General features: G+C 45.9%; 1 protein-coding gene across 1 annotated transcript in view; it reads right to left on the bottom strand.

Moving 5' to 3' along the window:
* The window catches only part of LOC147688873 (macrophage mannose receptor 1-like), a 731375-nt gene that overhangs the window by 426236 nt on the left and 291170 nt on the right, over nt 1–13969 (bottom strand). Inside the window, exon 15 of the mRNA XM_086941773.1 lies at nt 2781–2913. Coding sequence (XP_086797899.1) covers nt 2781–2913 — 133 coding nt within the window. The remainder of the gene's footprint in view (nt 1–2780; nt 2914–13969) is intronic.

Genomic DNA, 13969 nt, shown 5'->3' with positions numbered 1-13969 from the left:
CCCTTGAATGTGGGCCACGCCCCTTAAATATGGGCCACACCTCTTGAATGTGGGCCACTTTTTTCGTCAGTGCCCGGGCCGAATTGTGATCCCAATCGACCCTGGGCCAGACCCCACATAATGGATTCATGATTCTCGGAAAATAGTCCTTCAATTTCTGCAAACTGAAATCAGAGGCTCTTTTAGCATACTAGCAATCCGGTTGAACATTGTGCTCTGGGTATGAGTCACACATGAATTCTTTGATTTGTATCTAAATGCAGTGGCACAGCGAGCAAACAAGAGTTGAATGTAATTTATCAGGAGTAATCCAAACATTTTTATGCACCACTTTTTGTTTTTCTCAGTAAGGCTGTTGTGAACACGGGGTCCAGGGGTCTTCTGAGGCTCTGAGAGGAGGACAAGTGTCACCCTCTCATTTTTAAACAAGTGGCCCCAGGGGATGCAGGTCCTTAGGAGGCCGGGGGGGGGGGCATGCACCCACCTTCTCTTTTGCATAATAGTATCCAGGGGGCCTTTGGAGGCTCAGGGACGGTGAGTTGCTCATCACCTTCCCTTTCATTTTTAATTAGCCCCAGAGGATGGGGTTCCCGGGGCCTCCGAGAGACATGGGGAGGAGGGCTGCACACACCTGCCCTTTCAATTTCATGTTGGCCCTGGAGTATGGCGTCCTTGGAGCATCCTAGATGCTTGCGAATGGGGGCCAATCACCCCGTGGCCTAAATATACAAATATGCTGCCCCCTGTGCCCTTCCCCCTCCCAGGGTTATATTTTTAAGCATGTGCTTTAAAAAAAATATTGCAGCAGATTCAAATGTTTTTGGACTCGGGAAGGGTCCCTCTATGACCCCCCCCCCCCCTCCCCCCCCCCCAGGAATAGAGGACAGGGTATTCTGCCCCTTATAACTTTTTCAGGGCTTTGTCCCAGGTCCTGGTAAGAGCTTCTGGACCGGGTCAAGCAGGGGAGGCCACCCCGACCCTGTGGGTCCCCATCCATGACACTTTGAGACATTGCGGGCAATAGATCGCGTCCAGGGCTGGGGCCTTTCATTCCATGGCCCGCTGTGATGCTGACCCAGGGCCCGGTCAAAGTTGTTGAACTTGGACAAGAAAGGGAGGCCATCCTGGGCCTGCAGGATCCCGTTCTAGGCACTTTGTGACAAGGTGGGCCAGTCAAGGGAGTTTAGGGCTTTAACCCAGGGGGCAACAGGGTTTTTTGTCCCGGGTCCCGGTCAGAGCTTCTGCACCCAGAAAGCAGGTGAGACCTCTCCAGAACTGCAAGATCCCATCCTGGCCACTTTGTGACATGGTGGGATAGAAGAAGGGAGCCCTGGGCCTGGGGCTCCAAACCCTGGGCATGTCAGAACTCTGACACGGGGTCAGGTCAGAGCTTTTTATTATGGGCAAGCAGAGAAGGCATCCTAGGGCCCATGGGTCCCCAAAAATGGCACTTTGCGACACAATGCATGAAAAACAAGTCCCCAGGGTCCTCATCCTGGGCTTATCAGAGCACTTCCCATTCTTGGAATCTGTGCACATTGAGTGACATAGTGGGATATTCAGGAGAATATATCAGGCCTCCTGGAGCCCTGACTGTGATTCAAGCTGTGAATGAGTTCTCATTGGGATTTCCACAGTGGCTTGGAATTTTGGACATTGAGTCACATTAAACAATTGACATATTGTGTTTACTTTGCTCAGTACAAAATGTCACTAGTGATGTTGGCATGGCATATTTTGCACAACACATGTAGGAATGGTAAAGAATCCCTAATTTGAATTGTGCCCAGGCCTAATTATGACATAACGTGCCCCTTAAGATTAAAAACTATGAACATCTTTGAATGCTGGAACCCATGAGTGAAGGACCTTAAGATGGAACTAGGACCCCTTTAATGAATAGATTCCATTAGCAGATTTAAACTGTACCCTCAAGAAACGTGTTATAAAAATTAGTGAGAAGTGAGGTTTTCATTGTAAATGGTTACCTTAAAAGGCAGGTAAACAACACTATTGCAAAGCACGTACTTTAAAAAAAAATTTAGTATTCGTTGTATCTTTAAGAAAGCCTACGTAAATGCCCTTTTACTTTGTATACCAAAAAGGCTGTAAATGCAGCATCATATTAACAGGAAAACAAATGAACATGCAACAGTGATTAGTAAGTAGCACCACGTCTTCATGACGCACGAAGGCACACAAAAAAAACACAATTCCCAGGCAAAAAATTGTAAACGAGCAATCACCAGTGTTGTAAGGTAAAAAAAAAATAACTAAACAGCATACACTAACCTCTGGTCTAACAAAATGACAACTCGATGCTACATCACTGAAATCAAGTAGGAACAGAAATGTGACCATGTAACCATCCATTAAATGCTATATCCTTGAGAGACAGTCAATGTAAGCAACCACCATGAAAAACACAAAAAACCTGAAGGCTGAAAGCTGAAGCAGAGTAACCAGAACCTACTAATTGTACTTCAAGTTGTACTTTTTTTTTTAAAGAATCTATAACATGAGCTCCGCAGATTCCAAAACGTTTTGTAGCCAGATTTACAAAAGAAATGTACACATTTTTAATTTGTTGTTACTGTGCTGGGCATTTCTCTGAAACTGTGATAGAAAATTGAAAGCAAAGGCACATATATTTCCCTACATTACCCTGAAACTCACATTTTTATGTTCAGGACCTTCATTTAAATTTTGTTCAAATGTTTCATTTGTTATATAATTAGAAAAGCTTAATTCACATATGAGAAGATATTGAAATTACATACCTTTGCCAATTTGACATATCCAACTGCGAACAAAATCACAATGTACATCGTTCCATATCCTATCAAACTCTACACAGTTTTCGACGTTTTGTATATTATTGGGCTCTCCGTAATCCCAGTTTTCATAACCCATCTGTTGGAGCAACACAACTTTGTTTAAAAATGATGTCATACTTTCAAACAGAGAGTCAGATTCACAGAGACCTTTGTATGCGCAGTATTGGTTCTCACACGTGGGGCATATCAGCAAGAACTTCGTTAAAATTATCGCCTTTGTAGCGGCAGGAAACTGCTGCTAAAACAGCGATAATGGGCTTGCTAAAATGCGTTATAGAATTCCAATAGAAGGCCAGGTTAGATGTGCAGGACATCTAACCTGGGCTTCTATTGAAATTCTATAACGCATATTAGCAAGCCCCTTATCGCTGTTTTAGCGGCAGGAAACTGCCGCTAAAACGTCGACAATTTTAACGAGGTTCTAGCTAATATGCCCCATAGTCTTTTTTTATAAGTGGAACACTTACATTTCACAAAGGTTGTTTTTGCATACTTTAAAAGATTTAGGCACACAAATATATTTGTTTCAGTGAACAGGAAATGGCTTTTCCAGGTCTAGAATGCCCTGTGAGTTTTGTGACAACCCACATACCTGTTTGCAGGCATTCCTTAACTCCTCTCTGACCCCTTCCTCCTATTGAAAAGATGGAACACGTATTCCTACAAAAAGGGAGTAGATAACTTTCCAGGATGAGGCATTCAGGTACACAGCAATTCCTGCTCCCCCGGAAGGTTCCTTTAACGCATTCATAGACACACAGGTAGGTTATCAGGGACATAACTGCTATACAAAAACCTTTACAAAAACCTAAGAAATAACGAAAAAATACTTTGCTGGCAGGCCTAGGTATTGTTCCCAGTGTGTCCTGTCAATCACCACTTCTTGCACACCCACCAACACCCCCAGCAAAGCTGACACTTCTTGTATATGGTTTCAAACTGCTGTCCCGCCTCTTCTTAACCTGCCAGGTTACTGACACTTTGCCCAGCCATGGCATTGCCCTGCTTTAATTCAGTGTTTCTCCTGTCCAGACAAGGGGGACCGCCACCAAGGCAGGATTCCCACCAGCCCAGAAGATTCTGAGATGATTGCCCTGCCTTTGTCATCCACTTCACAACCTCTTATCCCACGACCAGCTAATAATTCTGTTGTGTCTGATGAAGGTAGACACCAGGAGCCAGGATGTGTATTTAAGTCTTCTTTATTCAGTCTCCAGTTCAGGTTACATCAGACTATAGTCCAGCCGGCCTATTGTGGTACCAGCCCCACCAGGAGCAGCCTGCCTAGCTGCTCAGCCCATCTCTAACTGCCAACACTCATCCACTCAGACACCTAGGCATTCCACGCATCACTGACACACCATCATTATATGACCAACTCACACTCTGGCTGAGCAGCTAGAGGCAGCAGGGCTGGAATACATGTTATACAACTAAGTAGGGGATAACATTATCCATTTTTCTTCAAAGAAAACGAAAAATGTAAATAATATTACATCAAGCAAGCACTATAAACAAGAAAAATAAATAATGGTACATGTCTCTAGGATGCAGCAATAAGGACAAAACATTGCAGGAGAAAGAACCATTCAAACAAGAAAGGATGGTTAAGATACATAAATAAGATTGAGCAACAATATCCACCATCCTCCCCCATGCAAAGATATGAAAACTATTTGAAGATTGAGCAAATAGTGCAATTCTGTAGGAATATAAAATGTAACATTCGAAGTAAACACTGTAAGCAAATGCATACAGACGCAAAGGACACCACACACTGCAACAACAATCCCAAAATTAAGGAATCAAAATGTATATGGGTCGTCACCCATGGAAACACGCGTATAGGGATGTACCTTGGTACTGCGTGCAACTGTAAATGGCGACTAAGTCCATATCCCAATCCAGTGTGAGGGTTGACCTATAACTAATATGGGAACTAACCTAAGCCCAACCCCCTTTTTGAGGTACACACCCCCATGTAGGAGTAACAAACAAACCTGTTGTAAGGATTAACCTGGATCCAATATGGGAACTAACCCATGCCCAAGCCCCCTTGTAGAGGTTACATACCCCCATGTAGGAGCAACAAACAGTAAAAATTAACCCAGAACCATCCCTCATGTATGGTAACAATGTGATGACCACCCACAAGAACTCAAGGAAGAACCATCCCTCGAAAAACATAAACTCGTGGCATCCCGATTTCTTTTAACCTTTCACAAAACATAAACCTGTTGCATCACAATTTCTTTTAACCTTTCACAAAGCTAATACTAAAACCATTCTATTAACTGTAGAGCACTGATGCACTGTCCCACATGCCGTTGAGCGATATCTCACCCGAGTTGTGAAAGGTCTGGACTTCCCCTACGTAAAAAAATTAAAAAAACACAAACACTAGTGTGCGAAGTCACACAAATCATCGCTGCACTGTGTGAACACACGAACAATGTACGCCACCTGAAACCAAGAACAGGATTTAGAACTACAATTCTTGACAGCCCTACATGTTCAATCTATGGCACATAGGAGTTACAGGACGCCTCAGAACTCATAGCTTAATGGATCCAAAATAAAACAGTGTGCAAACTTAACCCAAATTAACCCATTTGAAGAAACAAATTACCCCTAGTCCAGGTGAAATGGGAGGTCTTAAGAATTCCCACCTCAGTCATTAATTCCAGTGAAACAACTCCAACATACACGAAAGGAAGGATTCCACTCAGAGTATGTCCAGAAGAGGTTATATTGTCATGTACAAACACGAAAAGTACCGCAAAATCCATGGACACCATGAGGCCACCCAAAATCAGTTTTAAAAAAAAGACAGCTGAATGTACCTTTATCTTTCATTGTAAAATCTTCAAACAAACAGCTGTAACCTCAAAGTGCTGAAAAGGCGCCACCAAAAATGATGTATGCTGACAGGCCTGAGCAGCACCGTGCCGCACTGGACCTCCAAAAGGAACCTCTCAGAAGACGACGATTTCTCAACTGCTTCCATAACAACAAAACACTGTGTGGTCCTCGAACTACATAGAGTTCAATGAAAACTTTATTGCACAAAAGAAACCAACAGCGCGATTGGCAAAATATGTGGAAGGCTGCCAACCACAAGATGGTGGGATGTTGCTGACGTGCAGCGGGCTGGCTCTTGGCACATCTTGCAAGTGAAGTCTAGAGGCAGCAGATAACACAGGGAACAAAGAGGCTCGTCATCGGAATCCAAGGAGACCAGCAAGATTGAAACTACAGGTATTGCTGCGCACGCTATGAGAACTGCGCGCGCCTTCATTTTCAAATACCTGGGAGGCAGTTGAACTGGCAAAAGTCAAGGGGACAGCCAGGGACCATAACAAATTGCAAAAGTGACTTACCCCTATCTTAAACATGCAAACTGAGGAAGCCGATTCACCACAGGGCCAATAAACCGGCTCCACTGATAGTTTCATTCCTCATAAAAAAATAATGCAAAATGCACACAGCTGATCTTGCTTGAACTAGGGAAAGTCTGTGAAAGTCCCAATGTGAGGGGATCCCAATGTGAAGGAATCACTGCTCCTGCACGTAGTTAAAGTTGCTGCAATCCTTTCTCCAGGCTTGGCTTACCCCTATACCTGCACAAGTAAAGAGGATGGCAGAGAAACGCTAATTCAATAACTGCCTCGAAAAGCAGGAATGGGAGTCACACAGGCCCATCTTTGTGCATGCTCCGGTGCAGCCAGGAACCATGACACTGTCTCTTAAGTGCCCATACAAAGAGGTTGACCCTCAATTTCCCAAACCGCATTCTCCAAATTAGCACGTAGTGCCAACCTTGTGCTATAAAAAGGTCCCACATTTCTTTAAACCTTCTTCTGCTGCAATCTCCTTCTGTGCAGCAACTGTACGCTGTTAGTTTTACCATCTTTGAAATGAAACTTGTCAAATACGGTTGTAGTTGAACTACTCCTCCAACTCACTGTAATTCTTTTGTGGCTGGAACACCAAAAGCGGTTGTAGTTGAACTACTCCTCCAACTCACTGTAATCCTTTAGTTGGCGGTAGTATTCCCAGGCAGTAATGTCAGTTGGTGGTGGGGGCATCTTCGTTGGGGCTGTCCTTTGTAGGACACTGGTGAGGCTGGCGCTGGCTTGCCTGGAAATACTTTCTTTGTAAATGTATTTGCTTGTAGGATCTCTTGGTTTCTCTTGAAATTTCTTTGTAGTTCCTTTGTTTCTGTGCTGTACCAAGAGTCTCTAGGGTCCAAGTCCGCTTGTCACCAAAATAAGTCCCTTGAAGGTAGACACCAGGAGCCAGGATGTATATTTAAGTTTTTTTATTCAGTCTCCAGTTCAGGTTACATCAGTCTATAGTCAAGCCGGCCTAGTGTGGTATCAGCCCCACCAGGAGCAGCCTGCCTTGCTGCTCAGCCCACCTCTAACTGCCAATACTGATCCACTCAGACACCCAGGCAGTCCACGCATCACAGGCACACCATCATTATATGACCAACTCACAATCTGGCTGAGCAGCTAGAGGCAGCAGGGCTGGAATACATGTTATGCAACTAAGTAGCTGATAACAAATTCCTTCTCCCTGCTTACTTTAAGATTCTCCACTTAGACGCACCTGTTCTGCCTAAGCAATGACACTCACATTTAGGCCTATACAACGATAACAACTGAATGAATGGATTAATGCTCCTTTTATAAAGCATAAAGCTACTCCTGGAAGGAGTGTCCCAGTGCTGAGCAGTCTGAAGCGTGCTCAGGGACTTCTTAAGGAGACTGCCAAACGTATATTGGGGCCCCTGTTTGGAAAAGTGTTGAATGTATGATCCAATTTGAGCTATTTTATGCTTTCTTTGGCCAGGTTAGACAGTGCACAGGCACGCTCGTCCAAATTCTAAATATGTTTACAGTTAATCTAAAGGGATAGTGATGTGTATGTTTTTTATATTGCAGCACAACAGCGCTCATTAATATTACTGCAAATAATCTCTAAAATACATTTTTGGGGAGGATTTCACTGCAAAATGCCCGTCATAGACTCTCACACCAGTACAAAAGGGGGGGTGATGGACGGAGCATCTGAACCAATCAAACACTCACACCCAGTCAACAGATCTGGGTTTAATCCATCACCGTTCTTTAGCCCACTCTGCCACGCCAGTTCAGATATGGCCATATGCAAATCAGTCTGAGCCTGTGCCTCATGGGAACAGTCCAGCCCGAACTGCTAAGCCATGCCTTCCCTGGACCGGAAACAAGTTTCCGAGGACCGGTTTCTGGCATTTCAGCCATCTTCAGCCCGGCTTGCTTGAATCCAGTGGCAAAGTGAGCAAGGGACTCACGTCTGAGCATTCCCTGCCAACTTATGACGAACAAAGCAGTACAAAAGGGGGTGGTGATGGACGGAGCATCTGAACCAATTAAACACTCACACCCAGTCAACAGATCTGGGTTTAATCCATCACCGTTCTTTAATCCACTCTGCCACCCCAGTTCAGACATGGCCATAAGCAAATCAGTCTATCCTGGCTGAAGACGGCTGATAGCCAGAAACCGGTCCTAGGATGCTTGATTCCGGTCCAGGAAAGACATGGCTTGGCAGTTAGGGATGGAGTGTTCCCATGCGGTAAAGGGTCAAGACTGATTTGCATATGGCCATGTCTGAACTGGGGTGGTGTGGAGTGCAACAAAACGATGGATTTAGGCCCAGATCTCTGTACTGGGGTGAATGTATGAAATTGTTCTGCATTCTGTCCATCAACTGTTGTTTTTGCATAGACTCTCACACAGCACCCACATTAAAAACAAATTAAAGGAGAACAGTATTTTAAACAATCTCCTTAGTAATTATTCAAGGTCATCTAGGCAAGCCCCTCTGCAGAACAGAGGGGGCACTATTAGGGGGCACACTTTGCCCATGCATTAAAACGTCTCTGAGCATGCTGAAGAGGCAGAAAACAGCTCGGATTCTTCTGATGACCACAGCCCACTCCTCACCTCTAGCATCTGCTCAGCTAACCCTTAATGGATGTGCACTGTCCTATTGTCTTAGTTTGTATCTAACTCTGCCATCCTACAGTCAGATGCTTATGATTTACTCACTGCCTTTCATAAACATTGTTTTACTCCCTCAAAGCACCCACGCATACATACCATGGGCACAAAGAAAGACAAAGACTCATACAGTGCCTAATTTGAGCTGGTGGGTGCAGTCAGGTCCACTTATCACATGCAAAAGACATGATCAAGGAAAACAGTGAAAAAGGGAGAAAGAGATGAAAAATATACGGCAAGAGAGGAATAACAGGTTGGAGAGTGCCTTGTGGAGGATGAAAGAGACATTGTTAGAAATGGTATCTCTAGTTCGCTAAGGCTTGCGCCAAAGCAAGGCAGAGACCACCACTCTAATCAGGGGAAGGGAGTCACACGTTAAAGATAACCCCTGCTCACCCCCTTGGTAGCTTGGCACGAGCAGTCAGGCTAATCCCGAAGGCCATGTGTAAAGCATTTGCACACGCACACAGCAACAACATCCCCGGCACACTACAAAAAGAACTCCACACAAGGTTATATCAAAAATAGCCTTTGTATTCTCATAACACATTAGAATAGTAATCACATAATATACATTGTGCCACTTGGCACTAGGTCATATCTACAAGGGATTATTTACACCTGACAGGGCCCACTGGACCACTGTCAGAACCAACACAAAGCAAACTCCATAAAAGTAAAACATATCATAAACGTACAACCAGTAACCACTGGTAATGACTGTACTTAGCATCAGCCTGTAACATAAACTACATTATGCACAGTATCACATTTGGCGCGGATTACATTCTGAGCCAACCTCACTAACATAAACACATTATGCAATCATCTCATAAGTCTAAACGTATTAGACCCTAACCTGCTAAGCATAACTCCCATTAGGGGCATAAATCACAGTGAAACATAATCTCACTAGCATAAACCATAATATGCAGACCAACCTCATAATCATAAAAAACACATTTAGAGGTATAAAACAGGGTGCGTAAATCATGCTACATGAATCACATTTCCTAGCGCCACATAAATCATATTAGGGCCTGGCGCCCTACAAACCTAACAGTTCCCCTGGCCAAACGGCCATCTCAAAATGCCCTGTGTCCAGAATGTCAGGACTGCTGCCTAGCAGCGGAATCCAAAGTGCGACTCTGAGCAAACCTAAATGTAGCAGCTGTCCTCTACTTGCTGGGCAGCTGGGGAAGTATGGGGCAGAGGAGTGTATCTCTAAAAAGATGCCCCCAAAGAAAGAATAGCATAAATGGTGCAGCTGGCACCAATTGCTGCGCAGCTGTAAATCTCTGGCACTCACTGTGCCCTCTGAACCCATGCCCACAGCGTTGCAGCTGCCCTCTGTCTGGTGGGGCAGCTGTGAATACACAAATAGGCCCTGGCACAACCTCACTGGGGCTCTGTACCCCAATCTCCATCGGTGCAGCTGCCCTCTGCAAATGAGGTAGCTGGATATATCTCCGGAAGTAGGCACAGGCACCACAGGACCCCCTCTGGGGTCCAGGAACTCCTTTGCCCATCGTGGGAGCAGCCTACAACGTCGGGACCGCCCGGGTACTACCACTGTGCACTTGGGGCCCCCACTGGGGCTCCTCACTCAACAAATGTTGCCTCACGATTGGCCCTACTCACCTGTCTCCTCCGGACTGGGGACAGGCACAGGGATCCTCTTCACTTCACCGGGGATCTTGGCAGAGTGCAGCAGGAGGGCCCCCACTCCTCGGGGGCTCTCTCAATCATAGCGGTGGACACCGCAGGGCTCTCCCATTACCATGGAAGCCCCGTCGAACCGATTCTCCGCATTGCCGGGACCTCTCTCTCCATGCGGCGGGTGGAAGTGGAGCCCTTGAGGCTTCAAAAAGTAGATAGGACCCGCCCACAGTCAGGCGGAAGCACCTGGCTTCTGGGTCGCCCGGGCTGCAGTGGTGATTCTCGGTCATTACGGGGTAGGCTCCCGTTTCTAAACAAAGCTAGTGGCGGGGTGGGCACCCACCGAATCCCAAGATGCACAATGCGGGGTGGGCAGCCGCCATAGCACACCATAAAGGGGGGTGGGCTCCCCTTCTCTCTCAGCAGTTACGGCATCCATGCGGGGTGGGCACCCACTTCCCACTCCTCCATCAGGGGGACTCCCCACATCTGGATTCCTTCAGGAAGACTACAGCCCAGCGCTGTGGAGCCCTCATGCTCCTGCTTGGGAGAATAATTAAAATAAAGTTCTCGAAATGCACTAGAAGTACAGTTCTGCAGAAAGAAGCATCAGTATAAAGGGCCATATGTATGAAGGTAGCAATTAGGGATTCTGTAATAGCGACTTTTAAGAAATCGCTATTTCAGAATCGCTAATTGCTATGTATCAAGAAAATAAAAAATGTTTAGCGATTTCTTGATATTCCTTGATTGGGAATTCGCAAATTGCTTTCCCCTCATTTCTATGGGCCAGGAGGCCCATAGGAATGAAGGGGAAATTTGCGATTAGCAGTTTGCTAATCGCAAATTGAGAATATTTTCAAGGGTGCAGGGGTGTCCAAAGGACACCCTGTTGCACCCCTGAAATATGCATGGGTGCACATTGGCGCACATACATGCCCTAAGGGCATGTATGTGCGTCACAAGGCACTTTGAAAAATGCAAAAATATGCATTTTTAAAGGAATTCGCAACTTACCACCAACTAAAAGTTGGTGGTAATTTGCGATTCCTTAAGGCCAATTTGCAATTTTTTTTGGCTTCTTACATTGCATTTAAGGAATTGCAAAATTTGCGATTCCTTAAATGCAATCGCAAAAAAAGGAATCGCAAAATTTGCGATTCCTTATTTTTGAAGTGATTTCCTTCATACATACCATTAGTCCAAATTGCATTTCGGCGTTTGCGGAGTCAATTTGGCTTGATACATATGTCCCAAAGTTCCTGTGGGCCCAGGAAGGAAAGCCCTCCTGGCAGCCCCTCCCCCTGGGCCCCAGCAGCAGCACGCCCCAGCAGGAACAGCACCAAATACAGCACACTTTCATGGGGCCACAGGCCCTATATTTATATCAGTAAATCCCTTTGTGTCACAGCACAGGGCTAGGAGATACCAGTCAGAACTGGTTTAGGGGGGATTTGAAGCACTTTGTTTTGCCCAGCTCCTCTACCCTTTGTTAGGTGGGGGCTCAGTGATCGGACACACCACAGGGGGCGGAGCCAGCATTGTGGAGGGAAGGCACAGCCCCATTCAGGTCCCAGGTGCAACTCCTCCATAACATCTGCATGCAGATTTTTTTATTTTTTATTTTATTTTTATTTTACCGATTTATAGAGCGCGTGGCTGCCCGTGAGCATCCCAGCGCTAAATGACAGGGAACCAGAAGTGGATGCCCAGAAGTATATGGAGCCTCACGGGAACAGCCAAGTTTTGAGTGCTTTGCGGAATGAGAGAAGGTTGGGTTGGGCTCTGATGTCTGGGGGTAGTGTGTTCCATAGTTTAGAGGCATTGTATGCGAACAGTCGACAGCCAGAGCGGGCTTTCTTAATTCTAGGAACAGAAGCTAGATTGCAGTTTGAGGATCGAAGCGTTCTTTTGGTGGTGTGAGGTGTGATGAGGTTTTGTAAGATTGGTGGGGCCTTACCATGTAGGATTTTATATGTTGTGCAGAGAGCTTTGAATTGTATTCTCTCCTGAACGGGTAGCCAGTGCAAGGCGTTCAAGGCGGGTTTGGTGGAACAACGGCGATGAGTTCCTGTGAGAAGGCGTGCTGCGGTATTTTGAACTGTCTGGAGTTTTGACAGTGCTTTTTTGGGAGCTCCCAGATATAGGGCATTGCCATAGTCCAGGCGGGACAGCACGAGACCATGTATTAGGAGTTTTTGGGATTGTGCAGGGAGTAGGGACAGAATTTTCCTAGCTGATCGTAGGAGACTGTGACATATACCAGCCGTTTTCCTAGCTTGGACGGAAAAATTGAGGCCTTCATCGAGCCATATTCCTAGGCTCTTTATTTCCTGTTTCGGAACAGGTGGAGTACCCATGCAAGATGGCCATAGGGAATTGGGATGGTAGAGTGATTTATTTCCCAGGATCATTATCTCTGTCTTGTCGTTATTCAATTTGAGGTGAGAGAGGTTCATCCATTTACTTATTTCAATTAGACAGGTTTGGAGGTTAGGGAGGGAGTGGTCTTGCTGACTTAAGGACACCACCAATTTGGTGTCGTCGGCGTAGGTTAGGAGCTTGTTCCCAAAAGGGGTGACGATTTTTCCAAGGGGGGACATGTAAACATTAAAAAGGGTTGGGCTCAGGGACGAGCCCTGAGGGACCCCACAGCTGATGGCTGTGGACCTGGACGTAAAATTGCCATCTGCTACCTGGAAGGATCTGTTGTCAAGAAAGGATTTAAGCCAAGCCAGGGCCATACCCGCGATTCCAAGCTCACTGAGCCTGTGGACCGGTATCGAGTGGTTGACGGTCTCGAAGGCTGCGCTCAGGTCCAGGAGGATCACTGCCACTGATCCTCCTGAGTCCATGATTTTCCTTGCCTCTTCGACAACCGCCAATATCGCAGTTTCTGTACTCTGGCCGGGCCTGAATCCAGTCTGGGAAGGCTCCAGGAGCCCATTGATTTCAAGATGGTGGGATAGACTGTAATTAACGTGCTTCTCGGCTATTTTACTAATGCCTGGAAGCAGGGAAATCGGTCTGTAGTTGCCTAGTTCCAGTGGGTCCCGATGAGATTTTTTGATCAACGCTTTCACAGTTGCTTTTTTCCAGCTCGGGGGAACGATGCCGTGGGTGAGTGAGCTGTTGATCAGTTTGGTCAGGTGGGGAAGGATGGTGGGCCCGACAAATTTAAGGATGTTAAGAGGTACGGGATCTGTAGGGCTGCTGCTTTTGATGGAATTGAGTATAGGAAGGAGAGTATCAATTGTCAGGGGAGTGAAGTGTGACAATTGACATGCTGTAGCATGGTGCGTACGACAGGACTGATTGACAGCAGAGGGAGCGTCTAAAGTTGGCGGAGTAAGGGAATTGATGATGTTTGTTATCTTCAGATTAAAAAATTCTGCAAGTTCATTGCAACAGGTAGCAGACGGC

The sequence above is a fragment of the Lissotriton vulgaris genome, chromosome 10, assembly GCF_964263255.1.
Source record: "Lissotriton vulgaris chromosome 10, aLisVul1.2, whole genome shotgun sequence".
Taxonomy (NCBI): Eukaryota; Metazoa; Chordata; class Amphibia; order Caudata; family Salamandridae; genus Lissotriton; species Lissotriton vulgaris.
The sequence above is the reverse complement of the archived record's forward strand: the minus strand, read 5'-3'. Positions and strand labels throughout refer to the sequence as shown.